The sequence below is a fragment of the Cavia porcellus genome, unplaced genomic scaffold, assembly GCF_034190915.1.
Source record: "Cavia porcellus strain 051 isolate PalLab524CR breed Dunkin Hartley unplaced genomic scaffold, mCavPor4.1 scaffold_16, whole genome shotgun sequence".
NCBI classification, from domain to species: Eukaryota; Metazoa; Chordata; class Mammalia; order Rodentia; family Caviidae; genus Cavia; species Cavia porcellus.
In genome coordinates, this window is record NW_026947499.1 from 17,862,300 (window position 1) to 17,887,159 (window position 24,860).

A 24,860-nucleotide genomic window follows, 5' to 3' on the forward strand; every position below is an offset into this window, starting at 1 on the left:
ACTGGTATTTCCTCCACAATCAGAACACAAGCAATTTAATGAAAGCATAGAACCTGTGACCTGACACTGCACCATTCAGAAAGAGGATATCTGTATCAAATCAACAAATTAGAAGAGAAATACTAGTTGATTTTTTCCTAGCAAAATGATTCTTTTATTGCTATAATACATAGCAGATACAAAAGTACCTTCAGCAAATACATAAATCAGCAGTTATGTCATAAGCTACTAGTAACTTAGATTTTTCCAAAAAGAAGCTACTTTGTAAATAATTTAAAAGTAGAAGCCAGATTATTTGGCTGCTACCTAATGCCTAATAACTTAGAAAATGAGGAAGTTAGCTTTCACTAAGTTATTGTTCACATTTGCAACCTTGGCTCAAACCTCAGTCTGACCAAAGACCTGCTCACACCTGAGTGTCTGAAGGCTCGGCCTTCCATACATCGGTCTTTGAGGGCTAATTTCAGAGTCATCACTGGCACAGCAGCGTTACTCGAAGCTACATTTTGCAATGTTTCAGGTCACAGAATCATTTGTCATGCAGTCAAAACCAAGGTCTACAGGGCTAACAATGAAGATAGGAGATTCAAGCTGCTGCTTTTATACTGATGTCCACTGGCTGAAGACCTTCACATATATTCTAGTGGCAAGGAGAGTTACTGTGTCCTCAGGATGCACATTGGGTCCGGCCACATGGTGATCTCCTATGCTTCTTGCACTTTTAGCTGATGTCAAGGCACGTCTGGAAGGTTCTGCCAGCTTACTCTTAGCAGAGAAAGAGTTCTCAGCCTGACCTCAGGTGACCTTTTGGATAGATCTGATTCCCAATCTTATCTCCAAAGAGTCAGTTTGAATTTGATATCCTTTATAAAATTTTTAAATTACAAACTTAGCTAAAACACAGATACTGTGTCATCAAAATGCCTTCTTCGGCCCTGGGCTGCATTCAAGAGACTTATCTGAAAAGGGAGGAAAATGCTCAGTATACTGTGCTTGTATTAGGCTCCCGAAACAAAGAATAAATTAAGAGTATGGACCTAGAACACAGTCACAGCCCTAGATGTCAGCTCTACAGCTGATGTTAAGTTTGAAAAATGAGACACAGCCTTCCTCTGTGGAAAGGGTTGGCCATGGAATCCCACCCTCTGCCTTACAATGAAGAAAGGAATGTCAGAGAGACTGCAGCCATGAGTCAGCGCCAGGCCTTCCTAATCCAGCTCTCAAATTAAGGCAGAGATTGTCATTTTACAAGGCCCCAAACACAAACTGCAGATCTGCATGGGCAATAAATTAAGCAGGAAAACAACCATCATTGTGTAATAAGATTTCTACAGAGCACAGGAGACCAAGGTACGGCACAGATGCTGAGGTACTGCTCGAGTCTGGCTAGCCAGTTTTACAATATAATCACATCTCTCCATCCAGTTTACAAAAGACAAAAGCAGCACATAAATAAGCATTTCACTTAGTTACTGACAAAGTAGTGAAAAAATTTATCTAGGGGGGCAGATTTGGCAGATGAGACTTTTACTACATAAATAAAAACTGAAAGATTAGAAAAGGTATACAAAAATTGGAGGGAGGTGTTCTTTAGTCATCTTTTAACTGTTTTTTTTTTATATCCTCTGAGTTACTTGGAAGGAATGGAGCTTTGCAAAAATGTTTACCCTACTCTTGGATAATGCCTATTTCTTAGAATGGATGTGCTACAAAAACAATTGAAAGTGAAAGGCACTTTATCTTCTTAAATTGTTGCCTTTAATGATTTTGCTAATTCTTGTCAATAATTTTTATGGGCCTGCTTATTAAAAATAAGATCTATCCTGAAAGGTCAGAGGATTCAACAAAGGTAACTCCTCTCTGAGAACACCTAACATGTTACAATATAGAAAATGTGGCTTCCAGAATCTGATTTCTTTTAATTACCTGTATTGGGTGAGTAAAAAGACGCTCTATACACAATGAGTGCTTTCTTAACATGATGACACTTTTCCAGTGCATACTGGTGAACTGCTGGGGCTGGCCCCTGTGTGAAGCCTGCTCTTAGAACACGCTGGAAGGGCAAAGGGCTCTAGTGGGGCTGCTTGCAAACGTGTGCACACGCATACACACACACCATGACGCCATGACTTTGCTTTGTCCTGACAATGTGGACAGCTCTATCGGATCCAGGTCCAGGGCTGGTCAGTCACTCTTCATACTTGTACTCCTGGCCCTGGTGCTGTACCCTGGAGAGAACACGCTCATAGAATAGCAAGTATGCACTGGAGGACAGGACTTCCTGCAGGCTGGCTTTTCGGACAGTGTCATCAGAAATCCACAGCCACTGGTTGCTGGTGGAGAAAGGGTGTTTGGTAGAAGGTGGAGACCGTCGGTAAGTGACAAAGTGTCCAGAGTGCATGTCTCCATGGTGGACGACGACAGCCATCAGTCGAAAGAGGTACGTGGAGGAGCTGGACAATGGGAACAAATGCAAGGGGTTTATAAATAGAGCAAGGCCTCATAGAATTCTAGATGTCAGACATTAAGGGGTCATCAGTACAGTGGTCTGTCTGTACCAACTGAATACTTTACAACCACCAAAACACAGATATGTATTTACTAGCATGGCAAGACGTCCACTCTCTGAGTATATGTAGACGTCTGTATCAAGTGATTATGCATGTGTCTGTAGGGTGTGCAGAATGTTATGTGTGTACATATTAATTACTATCTAGGTGGTATTCCCAGAAATGTAGTTTTCTTCTTTGTACTATATATATATATTCACACACATACATACACACACACACATTTATATATGTAAATTTTATGTACTTTTATAATTCTTTTTTTTGTTGGTACCAGGGATTGAACTCATGACCTAGTGCTTGCCAGGCACTTACGCCATGGAGCTAAATCCCCACCCCTTATAATTCTTATTTTTAAAATGACGTCCTTTTTTTTTAATGTCTTTTTCTTTTTTATTGGTACCAGAGATCAAACTCACAACCACACACTTGCAAGGCAGGTGCTTATGCCACTGAGCTAAATCCCCAGCCCAATGACTTCCATTTTTGAGAAAAACAGGAATGTATAATAAAAAGTGAAATCCCATTTTAAAAATGACATTTAAAAATTAATCTTTACATTTTAATTTACTTAGTTTAAGGAAAAACATTTCAAAAACTAAGTAAGGTAGCAGGCCACAGCAAATAAAGAATGTGACCCTTGAAGAGCAACTCACCTGTAGTCAGGAACAGCTGGAAGAGGGAAGGGCATCGTGGGCGTCAAGGTTGGCAATAAAGATGGGGAACAGGCGCCATTCATAAAAATTTGTGTTTTGGGGCCCCCTGGCTGATTCAGAACTGCAAGAGGAAATGGCCAAAGTTGATGAAAATTAGCAGGACTCAAGATAAACAAACATGGGTTAGATTACCTTGAAAATGAACTTCCCATAATGATACAAAGGAAAGTACCTCTCACTTTGTACATACTGACTCACAAAATTTCCCACTGATTTGTCACTTCTGAATTCTACACAGGAGAAGCACAGCACCTATCTACTGCCAGACCTGACAGCTCTGGATCTCTCCACACCCGATCCCCATTTGCTAGGACATGTCTGAGGTAAGCAGTAGTTAAGTGACTGGCTCTTCACCTCTGGCACTGTTAACGTTTTGGGCTGGATAACCTGTGCTGTGGAGTATATGTTAGGCCTCCCACAGGGTTTGCAGCATCTCCAGACTCTGCCTCTGCTAGATCCCAGCTACCCTTTCCCTAATGATGACAACCCCCAGTGATGACCCCCATTGCCCGATGTTCCTTGTTGCCCTGTATTCAGTGAATGACCTGCACATCTTCATTCCTTCAATTCTGTCAGCGTCTACGGAAGAGCCCAGTGTAAAGCAGTGACAAATGTTTGTGAGTGTAGGTAAAGTAAGGTGTCATTTACATCTCTTCTTCTCACGTGTCACATTGGGAGGCTTCTGAGTACTGCACACTTCACTGCTGCCATCCTCACCTGCAGCCACCATGCTCTGAACACAGCAGGCCTGAAACCAAGCCCTGAGAGGAGGCGGCCAGGGTGAAAAGATCCTAGACTGAAGACAAGGGCTAAGCCAGTTCCCTATCTCAGCTGTTCCTGACATTTATCTACTGACCTGGTGAGAAACAGCAAAACACAGGACAACCAGTCACAGTTATCAAAGACAGAAAAAAGAGAAAGGCTCACAAAGTCAAGAAAGTATGGGGTGCAGCAAGACAGTCTTCTCTACGCCTCTGTGGGCAGCGCACAGGTTTGGAGCCCTATGGGACAGTCACCTCCGACTTAAAAGACTCAACATGCCACGTAAGACACCTTCAGAAAGCTGCTGAACCACTTTTTTTTGGAGGTGGTGGCAAAGTCCTGCTGTGCAGTTCAGGCTGGCCTTGAACTCACTATGGCCATGAGTACCAGGCTGACCTGGAACTCATGGCAATCCTACTGCCTCAGCCTCCCGAGTCTTGGGATTACAAGGACAAGCCACCATGCTTGGCCAAACACCACATTCTAGACCAGTGCTGCTATTTACCTTTGGACCAATCATTTCATCTCATAGAGGCTCAATGTTCTCATCAGTATGACTGGAAATAATAACTACCTTACCTAACTTGGACCCCGTCAACAAGTAACCTCAGATAAAGACAGTAATAAAATAAGCTAAAAGGGGCTGGGGATTTAGCTCAGTGGCATAAGCACCTGCTTTGCAAGCACGTGGTCATGAGTTTGATCCCCAATAACGTTTAAAAAAAAAAAAAGCTAAATAAATAATTCATTAAAGAAGTCGAATCAACCCAAGAAGATGTTCAGTGACTGTCAGCAGGCCATTTCCTCCCTGTATTTCTTGTACATTTCTTGTATAAATGAGATGACTGTATGCAAGTGAAAAGAGAAAAGAAAAAAAGAAACTCACTAGAATGATGTGACACAATTGTTGTTAGTCAAAAAATCAAAATGCAAGACTGAAATATTAAGCTTTTCTCCCTAAACTTTTTAATCTGTAATAGTTTTTTAAACTATGTATCTCGCAATACTGTATACTTTTGTTGCTGTGCTGGAGATAGAACCCAGGGCCTCATGAATGCTGAGCAAGCACTCTTCACATTGAGCTACGCCAACTCATTTCCTTCCTTCCTCCATTTGTCTCTCCCTTATTTTCGTGTGTGTGTGTGTGTGTGTAGGAGAAGGGGGTCCTCCTATGGATTGAACCCAGGGCCTTCACACTGAGCTACTCCCCTGGCCTTTTGTATTTATTTTTATCTTGAGACAGGTCTCACCAAGTCACTAAGCTCCCATTCTGGGCTTGAATTTGTGAAGCTCCTGCCTCAGCCTCCCAGGGTGCTGGGATTACAGGCATGTACTACCATGCCAGGTTCCAAGATTTCTTAACTTAAAATTATACTGTAACGAGGGGGATGTCGCTAGCACACGAGGCCCTGGGTTCACCCTCCATATCACAAAGGAAATCTTTCCTCTTCCACTCCCAGTTCTACTGTTCTTAAGAACATGAGAATGGTAAGGATCAAAAATGATCAATGTATGCCTTATATATCTTACTTGTATCTGTATCTACCAATTCCCCAAAATGGATATAAATAACATGTTTTGCAAATATATACCATTTTAAATAAAATAATTTAAGCAACTACTGCATGAGCCTTGAGGTTGTATCACAAAGGCCCCAGAAGGTGGTGATGCCAAATCCCTTCTCTGTGTGCTGAAGTATTTGTCCCTAGGCACACACCTGGTTTTGGGGCTGATGGCCCATCCTGCAGTTCCAGCACAGCCCTTGGGTTCTCACTCAGTTTAGCGTTGGGCTGACTAGGTTTATGTCCCAGAAGACGGTACTTATAGATGTCCATCATCAGGAACTCATTGAACTGCACGTGCTCATGCCGCTTCAGAGGTGTGCCATGACTGGACCAGCTCAATCGCTGGAGGTGGATGCATAGACACTGTGGGAGCTGTGGGGAGGGAGAGGGAGGGGAGCAGACAGAGCTGAGACGTTTCATGAGCAGCACACGTGGATCCCTCCAGAGCAAAGCCAGGCAGGGGTGTGGCATGGCTCACCTTCCCTAGTTTTAGCTGCTTAACAAAAGTGGTCCTCTGGTGTTCCACTTTTTCCCTGTTCAGTGCTCCTTTTGCTTCAATCTGAAATAAAAGCAACAACATTTCTCTGCAGAAATACACAAAGCAGCAAACAACAGAACAAGCTGGTGTCAATGCCTGCACACCTGTTGATTGCTACCTGCTGAAATGAATTCAGCTCCCCAATTCTCTGAGTAATTTTATGAACCCATCCTAGTTCTTAAATACCAGTAACCATGCACAGAATAGAAAATGGAGAGTCAACAGTGAAATTCTAATATTGGCATATGATCTATTTTCTTTTTTTGTCTTCAGAATTCTGCCCACACAGTTCCTCTTTTTTTTTTTTTTAATCGGTACCAGGGATTGAACTCACAGCCACCTACTTGCAAGGCAGGTGCTTATGCCGCTGAGCTAAATTCCCAGCCCTACACAGTTCCTCTTGATTCAGAGGGTGACATTCAGTTGCATAGAGGCCTCAGGCAGGTGGCACAAAGGAAAAGGGTAGGAAGGAGAGGACTGTAGCAAACTGGAAAAGGCATGTCCCTGTGGCAGGCAGGACATTCACACTGTCTTTACAACACTCAATGAAACAACTCAGCTGGGAAACAAAACTCCATGTGCAGCTGCTTTCCAAGCTAAGTCAGATGAAAATGGTGGTGACTGGATACACATAGTCAGAGGTGCTTAGGGCCAGAGGCGAGAAAGGTGCTCAGAGCAGAGAGGCCAGCGGGCAGGGAGATGACACAGGCATACCTTTGTACAGTTGTCACACACAACATCCCGCACGGATTCCGATGAGATGAAGTGGTGAAGGCAGTGGTCCAGCGTCAACGGATGACCCTACAGCAGAGGAGTGGAAAATCAGAACAGTTCAGAGGTGACTACTAGCAGGAAGCAGGAGAATCCCAGAGCTTTATTTTGGTGCAGGTAGTCAATAAAACTTTACAAAACTAGATTTTTCATGAACAAAGATGGAACTCAAAGCACTCTACCAGCTACTACTGAGAGATTCAAGAGCAAGAGGCTATAACATGTAGAAACTTAAAGGCTTCCACACAGTATTAGGTATTTTTGAATTTCAGAGGTGTACGTATGTTTCCAAAAAGTCAAAATTTATCCAGCAGAAGAAAAAAATCTTCTACCTTCCTCTCCCCATAACAGGCCCTGATACCCCACATTAAAATTCAAGGGGTTCAATGAACCATGTGTCTGAATAACATAAACCCTTCCAGCCTGAAATGTTTTCAAAACACACCCTAAATAAGCCATAGGTCAGTACATACCCAAGTAGCAGCTGGAATACTTAGGGAAAGGCTATCAAAGGTATCAAATCGCACAGGACTCTGAAACAAATATTGCAGAAAGTTCAGAAAGGACTTAGAAATCAATTAACAGATGGAAGATATATGCCTATAAGATGGTTTAACATTAAATGTTCATATTAACACAGTAAAACAAAAAGTACTTAGATGAAAATTCTGTTAGAAATAATTTTATAAGCCATAACTATAATAATCATAGAGAATAGCTTGGACAGATTGTAAGATGGGACTGGGGATTTAGCTCAGCAGCATAATCGCCTGCATTGCAAGTGTGCAGTCGTGAGTTCAATCCTGGGTACCAAAAAAAAATAATAATAATAATGACAGATTTAAAAAGAAGACTGTAAGATTATACACCTGACCCAGAAATTTTGAGATTTTATCCTAAGGAAATAACTGTGAGCACAACTACAGGAATTTTAATCACGCATTACTCTTAACAACAAAAATTTGCATTGCTGAAGCTGGGCATGATGGCACATGTCTGTAACCCCAGAACTCCCAGAGGCTGAGGCAGAAAGATAAAAAATTTGAGCTCAGTTTGGACAATTTAGCAACTCTGCAAGACCTTTTCTCAAAAATAAAAAAATAAAAAAGGGCCGCATAACTCAATGTTGAGGCCATGGGTGCAATACCTAGAAGGGGGTAAAAACGGAATGGCTGAAATTTCTAAGGAGTGTTTGAACATATTATAGCACATCCACAGAATGAAATAGTGTAAACCAGCCATAGCAGCACACTTGTAAATCTAATAGTCTGGGAGACTGATGCAGGAGGATGTTAAGATTAAGCCTAGGCTGAGCAACTTAGTAACTTTGCAAGACCCTGTCCCAGTCAGTGGTAGACTGTGTAATTAGGTGGAGAAACATTTATGTTTCTATTAGCTGCAAAAAAAAAAAAAAAAAAACAAAAAAAAAAAAACACCAAAGGTAGATAAAATAGGGTTAGCATTCCTATTTGTAGTAATGGCAGAGTAGCCTGGCTAGACTTACCCACCCTTGAGAAAAAAGTTGTAAAACTATTATCAAAACAAAAACTATTTGAATGACTGAAGAATACAAGAAAGCAAAAACTAAAAAGAAGTCAACTCAGAAAAACACACACTCCGTAGGTGATATTTTCACATTTGTGGCATTGCTATTTGGCTTACACAGAACAGAGAGCAAAGTAGCAATCTTATGGGACCAAGTTATGAGAAAACAGATGTTGGGGCTGGCGGAAAGGTTCAGGGAAACCCCAGAAATAAGCCAGGGAAAGGATGAGCTCCCAACTGTGTGTGCAGACTGCACCCAATTCCAGAGCAGACCCCAGGGGACCAGCAATGCACAGCAGCTGGGAGCTAAAACAGAGCACAGACTGCACTGCCCAAGGAGAGAGAAACAGAATGCAGAAATTAAAAAAAAATTTTTTTTTATCAGAATGCAGAATTTGAATCCAGCCAAATTAACTGTCGGCCAGGACAAAATTCATTTTCTTTTAGAGAAATACAGTGGAATTCAAAGCCTCTTTTACCATGTTGAATATGCAGATAAAAATAGAGATGCAATACAAAGAGAGAGGAAAACGGGTAAGTGAAAAGCAGAGTACGACATTGGAAATGATGGGGACCTCATAGATGTATTATAAGTACATTCAAGGGCAGAGGGGAAAATATGTAGTAAGGGACAAATGGAGAATCTCAGCAAAGACATTACCTTAAAAAGGAGAAAATGGAGGTTGAGTGTGGTGGTGCATACCTATAATCCCAGCACTCTGGAAGGCTGAGGCAGGTAAGTCACATGTTCAAGCCCAGCCTTGGCAAAACAGTGGGGCCATGTCTCAAAATAAAAAATAAAAAGGGCTGGGCATGTAGTGCAGTACAAAGTGCAAAAAAAACAAACCAGAACAAAATGGAGTGTTTACAACTAAAAACAATGATAGCTACAATGAAAAATCTGCTCAATAGGCACAGGCTGGAGACAGGAAAAAAAAGTCAGTAAACTTAAAGATGGCTCAACAGAAATGATCTGCTTTGAAGAAGATAGAAAAAAAAATTGCTGTGAAGTGACTTGTGCCTTAGCACAATGACCTGTGAGACCATTATTAGTGGCGTAGCAAGGAGAGAATAGCAGAAAATGTGTTGTGTTTTTTTGTTTTGTTTGTTTTTTTAGACAGGGTCTCACTATGCTGTTCAGGCAGGCCTTGAGCTCACTTTGTAGCCCAAGCTGGTCTCGAACTCAAAACGATCCTCCTGCCTCAGCCTCCCGAGTGCTAGGATTACAGGCATGAGCCCAGAAAATGTTTTTTGAAAAATTAATGGCCACAAACTTTCCAAATTTGGTGAAAGAAGGTACAGATTTAAGAAACTGTCAGCTGTAGGCCAGTGATTTAGCTCAGCGGCATAAGCGCCTGCCTAGCAAGTGCAAAGTTGGTAATTCAATCCCCAGTATCACACACACAAAAAAAAGGTAAGCAAGTAACCTAAATGTCTGTCAACAAACAAATGGACAGCAAGATAAATAAATAAATATATATATGTCTATAATATAGAAAGTTACATAGATATATATGCATGTACATTTGTAACACTGATATAGACACATTATTACATATTATTTGGCCATTAAAAGAGGAAATCCTGTCATATGTGACAAAATGGATTAACCTGCAGGATAACACAACCTAGATAAAAAAACTGAAAGACTGATACTACACGACTGCATTTAAATGTGAATCTAGAGAAGTCGAATTCACAGAAGCAGAGAATAGAACACTGACAGCCAAGGTGGAGCTTTCAGTTATGAGTAAGTCCTGGAGAACCAGTGTACAGCATGATGACTACAGTTAATACCACTGCACTGAACCCCTGAATCTGCTGAGAATCGCTCTTAAGTGTTGTCACACACACGTGCGTACACACAACTGTGAAGAGATGGGTATGCCTTGTGGTAAAAATTTCAGTGTATATAAAATCATCATTTTGTATACTTTAAATATATACAATTTGGTCAATTATACCTCATTAATTCGAGGATAAATCCTATAATGAGACAACACTTCATTCCCATGAGGGTGGCCTGAACCAAAAAGTCAGATAGTACAAGTGTTGGGGAGGCTCTGAAAAAACCGGACCCCTCCCACATCCTGGTGGGAATATCAAATGATGCAACCACTTCGGGAGACAGTCTGGAAGTTCGTCAAAAGGTCAAGTACAGTCATCACTGAGGCAGCAACTCTCCTCCTAGGTATATACCCAACCTAAATGAAAACGTATGTTCACAGAAAATGTGTACACAAAAGCTAGTACATAATACCCTCAAAAGTGGAAATGATCTAAATGCCTATCAACTGATGAACAGATGAATAAATGTGTGGTTTATCCATGCAACTCAGTATTACTTGCTTATAAACAGGAATGAAGTACTGACACATGCTATAAAACATAGGGGTACCTTGAAAATATGCCAAGTGAAATAAACCACACACAAAAGGACACCTACTGCATAAGTGACGCCATCTATAGAAAATACCAAAACAGACAAATCAGAGACAGAGGTAGATTAACAGTCTCCAGGGGCAGAGAGGAGGGGAGACAGAGAAGAGAGTGCAATGGGTATGACTCTGTGTGTGTGTGTGTGTGTGTGTGTGTAGAGTACAGGCGATCACAAACTTCCACAGATCCTAAAAGAAAATCTCGTCGAGGCTAGGAAATGCATTTACCTGGTGTTCACAGTGTTTGCAGACCATATTACTAGTAAGTCTTCCATGAAAAGGGTGTTGAGACTTCCAGTGATTGGACATGGGATGAGGAGACCCTGGAATGCAAAGCATCTTTTGGTGTGCCATTTTCAGTCCCTCGGCATCAATTTCAAACTTCAGCCTCCTTGTTAGTATGCAGTGGAAACTGTTCTTGAGAAGCATATAGAAAGAGCTTTCCTTTCTGACTCCCATCAAAGAGACACCCCATTCCCTCATGGGAGAATTTCTACAGAACTTTACATGTGACTTCCAGATAATGGGTATAGCTAACACTTTAAAAAAGGAACCTGTGCTTAATAACGTTTTTATGAACATAAAGGATACCACTGTTAAGTGAGACCTATCTCTGAAATGACCAGGGCAAGCAAGCGCTGAAGAAATGGAATATGCTCAGGTTGGGAATGGGGCTAAGTAAACCACAGCTGATGATAAACAGGGCTGTGAGGTCAGGCAGCCCGGGCTGAGTCCTGGCTCTGCGTCTTGCTGGCTAGTCAACATGGAAGTCTTGCATCTCTGTATGTTCTGGCTGCTGGAAATGAGTATAATTATTATAGTGATGTCTCCAATATCAATGTCATACAGTTGTTGTAATGCTTTGGTGAGAAACTACATATAATGTGGGCTCACAAAATGTATGCTCCTGTTATTACTAAGGCACCAAGGGATTGGTGTGTCAATTTTATTTTTTAAGTGTTATGAAAACAAGGATTTCTAGGGAACTCTGGTAATTTGCAGTAGAAATGCTGAGGATGAGACAGATTCAGCTCACTGAGTTTTTCCTAGGATATAGAATTCAAGGAGGTAAAAAGGAAACCCTTATTGGAAGTAAAGTTTTGTATTAAATAAGTCTGTCTAGTGAAGACACACCCAGAAAGCCATTTAAAGCTGTTTCCAAAGGACCAGTCTTTTGCAAGTACTTCACAGTTCAGACTGTTGTCATCAGGAAAAATAAAAAACTTACAAAAGAAAGTATTGTCATAAAAAAAAAAAAAAACATGTGTCTTATTTGTTACACTTGAGTGTAAAACAATTACCTCTTGTGCGGCAGGTTATTTGCTTGGGAGTTATTTCTGACTGCTGCTGTAGGGGAGAAAAAGAGAGAAACAGGCTGAAAACCTCACTGCAAGCTGTTTACCACCCTCGCCACTCCAAAAGTCTTACAAGTTTTGGTGCTGACTGCAGCACCACAATCAACTTCCAACAAAGCCCATGTTGCAAAAGGTAGCCTTAATTACCCTCTCTGGTTGGTTACTGTTCATATTCCTTCATCAAACGCAACTGAAACGTATTTTTCTCCAGAATATTTTCCCCCTTTACTGGTTAACTTTTATTAACTCCCCACACATTACACTGTTACTGGAAAATGAGGACACAGTTAGCAATTCTACAACCCTTCTCTCCTCTACTAAACAGGGAAGAATGATACATTCTTCCTTCTCAATGCCAGCTAAACTGTAGCAACAATTCATTTTAAAGATGGCATTCCAGCCAAAGGCACCAATTACAAAGTATGTAATTTAAGACCCTCACCAGCTTTATTCCAACTTCTGATTTTTACTGGCTCTTACTTTTTTGTGTATCACGTGGTACTTGTGTTTCCTACACTTACTAAATATGCTTAAACTGGATGAAGTATATTTGCAAATATTAATGGTTTACCTCCAGGGAATGTACATCAAACAAATGTGTGACCCGGGGCTGACGGTCTCTCTCATCTTCCAGGGATGAGGTAATAACGTGGAATAATTCATGAGCGTCCTGTGAAAGGGCAAAGAATTCCCCAGAGAGGCCTGATGAGCAAGGCAGGGATGGAACTACTGCCTGGTGGGCCATGGGGTGAAGCTCCTCCCAACCTGAAAGCTAATGGTGGCAGTTCAGGGCCCCTCAGTCCAGTGGAAACTGTTGTCACACTAGACATTTTCGTAAGAAAGCCCCTCAGCTGAGGAACCCATAGATTTAAAATGTATTTTCTAACTGGGAAAACACTTAAAGATACAACTGGATTAATCAACTGCATTTTAAGAAAGTGTAGAGATCAGTGACATTGTGTTTTAAAAGGAACACATGGTTTCAGATTAATATGGAAACAAGAGATGATTCTTAAAAATAAGGGGAGTTAGGCTGGGCACAATGGCACATGCGTGTGAGCCTAGCTACTCAGGAAACTGAGGCAGCAGGATCCTAGGTTCAGAACAGGCCAGCCTGCTCTGGCTGAGTGAGACCCTGTCTCAAAATAAAAATTTTAAAAAGGTACTGGGGATGTAGCTTAGTGGTAGAGTGCTTGGCCAGCATGAGCAAGGCCTCCATTTAATATCCAGTACCAAACAATCCGAAGGGAAAGGTGACGGGACCCTTGTCGTGGCCTCTGCCTTGTGTTGTAACGGCCTCCCCAGCACTGTCTTTCTCTTGTCCAGACTGCACAGTGGCAGCAGAAGCAGCTCACGTGGAGCAGGACAACGCCGGCTAGGAAACACGCTGGGGAGTGTGCGAGTATAGCTAACGCTGTCAGCCTGAGGCTTCTCCCTGCGGGCTCCTTTCTGACTCACTCCTGGTGACAGCAGACTGGGAGGAGGATGGAGGCTCCTCCCTCTTGGGTCCCGAGGACAACAGTGAGGCTGCAGCTATGAAAAGGGAAGCTGGGAGCGGCCAGAATAAAGTCTTGGGGTGGTCGTGACATCTGCCCCAACTTTGGGGCCATTTTAAGCCAACCTCTTAAACTTGACTTTTTTTGCGGGGGGCGGGGGGAGTTGGTATTTTTCTTTTTCTTTTCTTTTCTGTTTTCTTTTTGAGACAGGGTTTTGCTATGTAGTCCAGACTAACCTTGAACTCACTATGTAACTTAAGCTGGCCTTGAACTCATGATCCTCTTGCCTCAGCCTCCTGAATGCTAGACTAACATGTATGTGTCTCCAACACTCATTTTTAATTTTTTTTCTTTTAAGACAGCATCTCACTCTGCAGTCCAGGCTGGCCTTGAACTTGCTATATAGCGCGGGTTCAACACACAGCAATCTTCTTGCCTCAACTCACTTTTTAAAAAGGAGGGTAGGCCCCCAAACAGTCTCACCTGAATCTCTGAACCTCCAGAGTAAAGGTTCAAGCAGGCATCCCTATAAGTCACCAAAGTTCAAAGTCACTTGACAACAGAAAAAGTGTTCACAGACAATTGATGGCAGCCCATCTTGCTAACCTTCCTTCCACTGGATGACAAAGAGCCTGTACATTCTCTCTGATCATAAGAGCAGGATAAAGGCAGGAATCTCATCCCAGAACAGTAAGTTTGTTTAAAATGTGACAGAAACGTACATTCTGCCAAAGGTCAGAGCCCTAACCAGAGGAGAAAGAACTCTCTAAGCAAGCTTGTTTGTACATTGTGTTTACCTGCTCTTCAAAGGAAGAGATCTGCCATCTGTACATTCTTAAGACATCCAGCAAGCAGCTTGCGTCTAAGACCTCATCCTCAGTAACTTCTTGGCAGGACAAAGCTGGAAACAAAAGGTAACACAATTATCAAATGTACGGGGAAACCTACACCCCGGACCCATGTCAAAGTTAATTAAAATTTAAGAACTGTAAAATTCTCTGGAGATAGATCCCTTTCATCATTCTTGCTAGCCTGTTGCAATGCTTAGTATGCAATTGTGTGGCTCAAAGAATGCCAATCTTCATGAGGCTGCAGCATTTAAACAAAGTAACTGATTTCTGGATCTTCAAATTACTATCTTGACCATAGATTTACTGCTGCAAGTTCTTATTGAGTAAACTGACTTTAGCCCATCATTGTCAGGGCTGGGCAGGCCTTTAACCACCATCAAGTCCACTTAGTGCACAACTCCTCTCCCTAGCACTCTCTCCCATGGCTTGAGGTCTCTGCTTATTTGCATCTGAGTTTCTGATTAACACGGCAAATGTACCAAGCAATGTATGGCAGCCTGAAAGGGCTTGCTGAGTGCTTTGTTTTCTGATCAAAAATAGAATCAAACCTAATAAATTAAAGCCCAAGTTTGGTCAACCTTCAGAATTTATAATTATACCTAGGCTGGGACTGGCACTTTTTCTGTGAGGAGCTCTACATTCTCTGCTGCAACCGCTCTTCGGCTGCACAAAGCCTCCACAGGCAACACCTACACAAATGAGCAAGGCTGGGGCAGGGTGGGTATGTCCCATGGGTCACAGGGTGCGACTCCTACTCTTGATTCCCTGCTTCCCATAGGACACTGCACCAAACCAGTACTGCTAGAGCATGGGAAATCAAGCAGGGGCCTGGCATCTCAGGGATTTCCGCAAATGCAACGCCCCGCAGCCCAGGTAAGTAGGCCCAGCCTGTTTCTTCTCTGACCTGCTCTCTCTGGACCTGACATTCCTTTAAATACTTCAGGCCTGAGTCTGCAGGGTCTCAACATTAAAGCTCCTTTGGCCTCAGCCCATCCTCACCCTGGTGCTTGTATGATTAGAAACCCGCGGTGGTAAGATAGGGGGTCACAGGAGCTGAGCAGCCGGTGCTGAGAAGGCCTGATGCTCGGCCTGGCAGAGTGTTTACCCCAGGGCCAGTGCTTTACCTTCCAGGATGAGGGGAACACACTGTTTGGGCACCCATGTTCTATTACCGTGTCCCTCCCAAGGAAAATTTCAAAGTCTTCTTTACTCTGATTTTGTCTAAAATGACATGGGGCTAACTTACAGTTTTATGTCATGCAGTTTGACTTTTCCAAGATCTAGGTACAGAAACACATGTTATGGTTTAGATCTAAACTGTCCCCCCAAACCTCACGTGTTTAGAAAGTGGGCATTGGGAAAATGACTGGCTCTTTGGAGGCACGTGCTGCACTCAACAGTGGATTAGTTCACCGATGAGTTCATAGCTGAATGTGTGTGATGACAACTGGGCATGGGTGGTGGTGCATGCTTATAGCTCCAGCATGCAGGAGATTGAGACAGCCAGATCACAAGTTCCAGGCTAGTCTGAACTCTACAGTGAGTTTTCAGGTTGGTCTGGACCACACAGTGAGACCCAATCTTTTAAAAAGAAAATTGAACAGAAAAGAACAAAACCGAACAGAAGGAAACAACAATCAAAAACCACCCAAGAGCTGGATGTGGTGTTGCCCAGTGCTTGGGGAGGCTGAGGCAGGAGGATTGCTCCAAGTTTGAGGTCAAGTCCGGGCTACAAAGTGAGTTCAAGGCCTGCCTGACCTACATGGCAAAAGTCTGTCTCCAAAAGATCCCCTGCCCAAAAAATCCACAGAATTGAATAGATGATTTTGAATCTTTACCCAATCAATAAATATTGTGACTCTCCCAGTCAGACCTAGTGTTCAGCCATCCCTAAATCCGTTTTCTCTTTCTCTTCATTCTCTTAGCCTGTGTAAATTACAGTCTCAGTCTTTCTCTCCCTCTCCCTCTTTCTTTCTCTCCTCCCCTATTCCCTTGTCCCGTCTACCCCTCTCTCTTTCTTTTACTGGGAATTGAACCCAAGACCTTCATACCAATTTATGTCTCATCTTTTTAACATTTTATATTGAGATAGAGCTTTGCTAAGTCACTAAACAGCCCATAATGGACTTAAACTTGGTATATTCTTGCCTCAATTTCCCAGACCACTGGGATTATAGACATGTACCATCATGCTCAACTCAGGGTACAAATTTCTAGCTACTTCTATGAGACAGACTGTCAGATATGAGATTACTAGGCCAAAGGGTATGCAACATTTGCCAACTATTACTGGGCAGTGCCACACTGCTTTCTAGAATGACACACTAAATCCCACCCCTACTAGCAATGTGCGGATGTACTGTCCAGCAGCTGGCCAGGACTGTGAACTTTTTAATCTTTGCTGACAGACAAGAAAACAAAACAAAGAAGACAAAAAGGCACTATTATTTTATTTATATTTCTTTGACGTGATGATGTGAAGTTGAAAACTGAAGTGTTAGCAATCTGTATACCTTTTGTGAATGGCCTTATTTCCTAGGCTAAGGCACCTTTTAAAATGTTTTTGGAATCAAAGTACTTCTTAACAATGAAAATGTTTATATGGCAGTGGATTTCTTTCCTGGCTTAAAAAGCTGTTATTAAAGTGGACAGATTTTAAAATGACTCCACATTTGATTTTTTTTTTTAAATAACTGTTTGTATCTGTTGGGCGCTCAGCATTTTTTTATGAATTATACAGTTTTTTTCTAGAAAAAAACCATTAACCCATTCTCTACCAGCTGACCCGCGTTGCGAATGGGCATGGTCCCCTTTAGGTCCTCATGAGATACCTTTCAGGAGGTGCAGCAGCGTCAAGGACAAGTGCTGGTGTGGCGGGGGCTCCCTCTGGTCCCTGGTGTACTGGGTGGTGAACTCCTCCAGCCACCTGATGAAGGCAGGGCAGGCAGACAAGCCCTGCAGCAAGGAGTTCATGAAGCAGGTGTTCCCTAAGTTGACAAGGCCCGGCACCAGCCCTAGAAGAAAGTTGCAGAAGGAAGAGACCAGCACGTCACCTTGCACCAGCTGTCCTTTTGCCTCCGGGCCAGGGCCCAGAGTATCTGCACTATGGTCTTTGGTTAAGGCTCCCAATCTGAGCAGGTTCTTATCCACACAGACCTCAGGGCAGCATTAATGCGTGCGCAGGCCCAGGCCCACGGTCCCTGCAGACTGTAAGCAACAGAGGACAGGACCTGTTACTAGATCTCTGAAGCCATGGCAGCGTCTGGCACGGCCTGGTTCATCATTAAACATATAGAAACACCGAGTAACTATCTCTCTTCACTTCTCTCCCTCATTCTCTCAAGTGTTGTCTCTTGTTTCACAAGAAAACAATGTTTCTCAGAACAGAAAACAATGTTCTGTTGTTGCTCCCCCAGGACAATGATTTTGTTCTTAAAACAATCACTGGGAAAGATATCACTCTACCAATTGTGATCAGTCTTTCTGCAAAGAAAGCAACAAAATTTGATATAATTCCCTCTTCTGCTAAAAATCTTTCAAAAAATTTTTTTCAAATGAAGGTTCTCAAACATTCACAAGGATATATAATAAACTCAGTTACAACCACTGCCAGATTTTATAATGATCTCATTTTGCTACATCTAATCCTTTCCTTTACTTGCTGAATTTTAATCAGTGATAAGCAGACCAACACTTACAAAAGGGATCATGCTAAAATAATGAAATACTTTTTAATGAATGAACTAATTTGAAACTTTTACTGTTACTAGCAAAAAGTCAAAGAAACCACAGATGCAGGAAACAGTCAGGTGTGCTATTAAAACTACATCTGTCATATTAATGAGAACACGGAGACAATCTGAGCCACGTCACAAAGCATCCCTGAAACTCAGAGATGCTCAAAGAGAAATCTCTTTACAAGGCGGAAAAGAATACGTCAATGTAGAAGTGTTGTTTCACAACGTAAGTCCTCACTCCCTCTAAAGATACAAGAGAGTCAAATATGACCCACTCACCTGGTTTTCATACTGTCTTCAGATAAAAGGTATCAGTTAAGTCTAGAGACCACAAAGCAGTGGCCCCATTCTTACCTTTTCTACGTTTCTTCCTTTCTGTAATGGGGCCCCAAATAACATAGATTCCTGCGGCAAGGGCAGCAGCAATTCCACCGATAACTCCCCAGTTCTTCATGACTTTATACCTAAAAAAGAAAGTAACTTTGCTGTCTTCCTCCATCACTAACACAATATGTGAATGTACAGACACAGACAGGTAGCATAACATCTTGTCAAAGTAACCCGCCAAACACCACCTTTAAAGTTAATATTAAAAAAAAAAGTTAAGGTGATATATAGGAATAGGATGTTTGGTGAATCAAGATGTTTAAATTAGGATTTAAAATCCAAGACAAAGTACAGCATCCCAAAAGTACAGTCTCATAAGAAAAGCAGTTTTCCTCCTGCTGTACCTCACTCCACTGCCACACTGGCTACCACAATAGCCAACACTTCTTTTCTTTTTCTGTTTGTTTGTTTGAGACAGGATCTCTCTATGTAGCTCAAGTTGGCCTTGAACTCACTTTGTAGCCCAGGTTGGCATTGAACTTATGGCAGTCCTCCTGCCTCAGTCTACAGAGTGCTGGGAGGATGGGTGTACCCGGCAGCCTACACTCTTGACCTCAGGGCCTCTGCACTGCTGCGCCCTCTGCCTGGAATGCTCTTCCCTTACATCACCATCTGGCGCCTCTCTCACCTTTATTTCCCTTCGTTGCTAAAAGAGGCTTGTTCTGAACACGCTGCTGCAAGCTGCACTCCTGGACCCCTTTATCCGGTTTTGGTTTTTTTTTTCATTTAATTATTGGACTTACCATTTTCTAACATAAAATTCGCTTGTTCACTACTTTGTTGTCCATCTCTTTCAACTGGAATGCAAAGTCCCTGAACGGAGGGATCTTTGTTGTACTAACTAATGTTTCAGAAGTATCTAGATCGTGCCCAGCACTTAGTAGATCCTCAATAATATTTGCTAAATGATTGAATACTGTAGCAGGTGTACATAAAAGCATTTCTCTTTTAGAATATTAAATGTACGTAAAAGATCTTCTAAATATTTATAAAACTAAGTTCTTAATATCAGGCTTCACTTGAACACTGAAGTCATTTATTACAAATGAAAATTTACCAGTAATTTATAATAGTACTTTTATACAAAGTTATGTATTTCTATTAAATAAGGTAAACCATACAAATGCATTACGTGTAATATATATATCTACAGATACACAGATATGTATATGTAATATTTGGATCATATGACATAATTTTGATTTCAACTCAGCCATCATTACTGATAATAGTGTCTTACAGCATTTTTCTAGTGTCATAGAACGAATTTCAAATAAACTTGTTCTTCTGAGGCAGAGTCAACAGAATATTCACAGACTGGATTAAGAAAATAGAATCACATTACTCTGGCTTTAATTTGGCTTTGCTATGTCCTAGGTCATCATTCTACCTTGGTTTTGCTGTTATTGTTTTGTTTTTGATTTTTTTTTGTTTTATGGTTTTTGGAGGTAAGAGTTTCACTATGTAGTTCAGACTGGCCATGTAGTCTAGAATGATCCCAAACTTGCAGTGATCCTCCTGCCTCAGCCTCCTGATGCATAGGCATATACCACCATTCCCAACATCATTTACTGTGTGAGCCGCAGTCTGCTTATCTATATAATGGGGCCTAACATGAGACTTACCTCATAGGAGTATAGTAAGGATTAAGTAAGCACTAACACAGGTACATAGCTAAGAGCTTAATAAACGTTAGCTGATCTATTAAGTATTATAACCTTGGGTTCATTTTTTTTTTTTTTGCTACCATGGCTGGCTTATTTTGAGCTTTCTTAATGCAACTCTGTGCTGATTTTCTTTTCTTTTCTTTTGGTGTTGAGTATCAAACACAAGGCCTTGCACATGCTAACCAAGCACTCTACTACGGACCTTATACTCTCAGTCCACTAGGCTGATTTTTACACAATGTGTCCTAAAAGTACCTGGAAAGGTAATAAAGGACTATCACTGAAGTGCTAAAGCCCTTGACCAGGGCTTTAAGGCTCCTCCTCCAGCGCTCATTTGAGGGTGTATACTTTACACCAGGCACTGATAATTTTATCCTAAAAACAGATTCATGCAGTTGGTTCTACTAGCATCCACATTTTCTTTTCTTTTCTTTTCTTTTTTTTTTTTTTTTGAGACAGAGGCTCATTATGTAGTTTAGGCCAGCCTTGAGCTCACTATGTACCCCAGGCTGGGCTTGAACCTGCAGCATTCCTCTTGCCTCGGCCTCTTGGATTATAGGCATGTGCCGTCATGATCAGCTTATGATCCACATTTTTAAAGATGAAGAAACTAGGAGCTTTGACTAACTTGGTCACAGTGGGGGAATATGGCTCTGAACTCATGCTTGTGCAGCTTCAAAGTCTGTGCTTAAAAGTTCATGAGGGGAACTGAAGGCAGCCTGTCAAAACGATGGGAGAGGGGACTTATCAGGTTCTCAGCAGAGCATGGAGGAAAAACCAAGACTTGAAAATCCCAGGGTAAATAACAACTTTGCATGCTTCCTTCCTGTGCAAAAGGACATCCTGAGGAGAATGGTGAGGCCTGGCAGCAAAGAGATCTGGCTTCTCCTCCTAGCTGTTATCAGATCAGCTGTGGGGCCACAGGCAAGGCCAGTTCAAGGCCCAATTCCCATTTACAGAATGGGGGCACTGGACAGGACAGGAAAGCCATTGAGGGTTTCTAGCTCTGAAATAATAAGCTCTTTAGACTGCTCCAGTTGTGCAGAAAGCCAACCTGAGCAACAGGTCTCAGTCATTCAGGGTCAGTAATGGGGGTGTGGTGCTCAGCTCTGTAGCCCAGCACCTCTGGGAGGCTGAAAAGGAACTGGGCATGCAGCCAATTGAGGGGTTCTAGAAGGAATGAAAGGCTTTAAGCCTTAACAGGCCTGATCAACCTCAAAGCTTAAAGGGCTGTAATCGATTCGAAGACCCTTATAAAATAAAGAATATTTATTTACACTAATAAGGAGAACTTCTAAGTGGGGATCCCTAGCAAAACGGGGGGCGCTGAAAGAAACAGGGGTCCTGACAAAAGGAAGGGGGTATCTTGCAAGCCTGGGGCACTTTTGACATTGTGAAAGCCATGGCTGGACGGAGGAGACCGGTAAGATAGGGTAACCCCGGGAATTCAGGCACAGATAGGACTAGCGGATCCAGAAGGGTTGGGGGGTGTCCTACAATGATTAAGGGGTCTTAACAGGCCCAGGACGCGGTAAGAGGCCTGCGGGACACTAACAGAATGAGCAGTCTGGACAACACCGAGGGACCCTGAGACCTGGGGGCGCTGACAGGACGGAGAAGGCAATGGCGGGGGCTGGGGGCACACAGAATTGGCGAGTGCGGACTCAACCGGTGCCGCGGCGGAGCTGGGAGCCCTGAGGGCCGGTCGCCCCTCCCGCCGCGGGGCTTAGGCCTCCAACCTCTCAGGACGCAGAAGCCTCCGAAGCTCGCGAGCCCTGAGTGGGTGTGAAGAGGCCGCCACGGGCCGGCCCGAACCCCCCGCCCCGAGCCGCCCCGCCCCCTCACAGCCGAAGCTCACCTGACTGCCGCCCCAGCCCGCAGGAAGCGCTGGATGGCCCTGTCAGCCGCTGTCATCGCCGCCTCGGCCCGGGAGCGCAGCATCGCGGCAGCGCGGGAGGCCCGTCGCCGCCCACGCCACCTCCGCCGCCTCCGTGGAAGCCGGACCGAGAGCGCTGCGAGCTCCCGCAGCGGCGGAACCTACGGCCACAACCCCACCTCCTCGGGTGAAGGGAGGTCGAAGGACGGACGCCTGGGAAACCGGAAGTAGCATCGGCGGAGAGCAATAGCGGACGGACCACGTCTTTGTTTTTCCTTTCCTCCTTAACAACGGGCGCAGGCGTCAGTTGCTAAGGGAGGCGCACAGGCCCCGGACTCCTTCGTTTCCAGATTTTGCCCAGGCTCCATCTACAGCCAAAGATACTCCATTTTCAAGAAGGACCCTGGGTCACCTTTTCAGTGTGGAGAGGGAAGCTTCTCTGCTTGAAAGTGGAGTCAGCCAGCCCTCTGCAAGCATTATTATTGTCTGGGTTTGGATGGGGCGACACAGGTTTCGGAAAGCCCTTAATTAGGCTGTGCCCTGTCTCTCAAAGCATCAACAGGGAAACTAATGTCTTTAGTAAAAAAGAGCCATCAAGCTGTGTACCTATTTGCTAAGTACATATTGCTAAATATTTTCACATTATTGACATTTAATATTCAACGCTAACATTACCCACATTTTACATTCTAGGAAACCTAAGACATTTAGAGAAGCAATAAGGCTTTAACACGTCTTATTATAGGAGATGGATGAGAAATTGACAGGCAAGTCTGGATGTCGCCAGGAAGCACATCCAATAGGACGGGTCATATGAGTAACTTTTAAAAGTTGTAGTAATTACATTAAAGTAAAAAGTAAAAGGTGAAATTAGCTTTGATGATCTATTTTACTTAATCCAATATATCCAAAATATTGGCATTTCTACAAAGAGTTATTAATAAGCCAACTTACCTTCTTTTGGATTAGGTGCATTTCAACTTAAACCACCCACTTTCTGTGTGTGGTGCTAGGGATTGAACTCAGGATCATGAACATGCTAAGCGTGTCCCTTACTACAGAGCTACACCCCAAGGCCAGGGGCTGCCACCATATTATGTGTTAAATAATCATATGTGGCTAGTGGCTACCACATTTTTCAGCACAACTGCAGAGCACAAACGTCAGACAGATTTTACCCACTCTTTAAATCATTTTCCTCAACTCCAGACTGCATGAGTACAACTGCTTCTATAAAGAAATCTGTGCCTTAGTGCAGTGGTTCTCAACACTTTTGGTTACAAGATTTCTTTATAAACTTCAGCATTTTGGAAAGCTTTTGTTTATGTGTACTGTATCTAACAGTACTTATTCTATTAGGAATTAAAATTGAGAAATAATTTTGCTTTTTAAATTGAGATATAATTTTCACAGTAAAATTCACCCCTTAACTGAACAGTTCGCTGAGTTTTAACAAATGCATATAATCATTGTAACCAGCACCGCGGTGGAGACATCAGATCATCCAGGTAGAAGTGTTTGGTCTTTTCAGGCTTCGCAAAATGGATTCCAGACCACCTTGGTGTGAATGACACAACTCACCAGCAACACAGCTTCACGGAGAGCTTGGAAAGCACATAAGTATGGAAGACATACTTCCATACTTCAGAAGTGCCCTGGACAGTGGCAACTTCTGCTGTGTTTCTGATGAGAAACTTCTTAATACCCTTATCTCTGGGGTGGATAGGCTGCGCATGGCCACAGCCCTCTTTGACCCAACTGATGTCCCTTGACCCAACTGATGTTCCTTCTTTCTCTTCTCTTTTTCTTTCTTTTTTTTGTAGGCACCAAGATAAAGCATCCTATTGCCTGGTGTGGTGGTGCACCTCTTATAATCCCAGCACTAAGGAGGCTGAAGCGGGAATGGCAGCAAGCTTGAGGCCAGGCTGACATATAGCAAAACCCTGTCTCAAAAATAAATCCCATTTAAACACACAGTTTAAGAGCCTCAGCCTATTCCTAGCCACATTCCATGGCCTACAGCACCCCTCGAAACACCCCAGATGCACCTCACTTCGGATATTTGTTCTGAGCAGTTGATGCTCCTCAATAAAACCACTTAACTGCAGACTAATTACAGATGCACCTCACCCTTTCAAGCATCCCAAGTTCTTCAAAACCAAAAACATTTTAGAACACAGGAATCTGGAAACACATTTTATGGGACTATAAAGCCATGATCTTGTCACACGTGCAGTTACTGGAAACCTCTAGCACCACTCATGAATGAATGAGAATAAGAAAGATAATGTCTTGGGATTACTATAAAATAGTATGCTTTTTGTCTTTTTTTTTCTTTTTGTACTGGAAATCAAACTCCGGACCTTGTGCTTGCCAGGAATAAAACAGTTTTAATAACCAAGATATAGGTCTTGGGTTACCCCAGGAACCCCTGAAGTCTGCCTTTTAAGAACCATTACTTTAGCCTGCTGGTTGAGTATTCAGCTATCCTAATGGCCAACCTCAGAGATCTACAATCCAGATGATTTTAGATAATCACATTTATAGAATACCCATAATCAGTCAATTCAAAATACTTTTAGCACA

General features: G+C 42.7%; 1 protein-coding gene across 2 annotated transcripts; it reads right to left on the reverse strand.

Moving 5' to 3' along the window:
• Positions 1-126: 126 nt before the first annotated feature.
• On the reverse strand, positions 127-22,476 carry Usp30 (ubiquitin specific peptidase 30). 2 transcript variants are annotated; one of them, XM_005007223.4, is made up of 13 exons: positions 22,257-22,476; positions 18,699-18,808; positions 17,439-17,621; positions 14,554-14,657; positions 12,832-12,930; positions 12,207-12,249; positions 11,134-11,228; positions 7,396-7,455; positions 6,866-6,952; positions 6,092-6,172; positions 5,766-5,985; positions 3,227-3,347; positions 127-2,453 (listed from the first exon to the last, which is right to left on the reverse strand). In XM_005007223.4, exons 1-13 carry the CDS (start codon positions 22,337-22,339, stop codon positions 2,189-2,191), a joined length of 1,551 nt encoding a protein of 516 aa, XP_005007280.1. In that variant the 5' UTR covers positions 22,340-22,476; the 3' UTR covers positions 127-2,188. The 2 variants fall into 2 exon arrangements, with proteins under 2 accessions (XP_005007280.1, XP_003477822.1); XM_003477774.5 differs by having other exon boundaries at positions 12,207-12,252; positions 22,257-22,475.
• Positions 22,477-24,860: the final 2,384 nt, after the last annotated feature.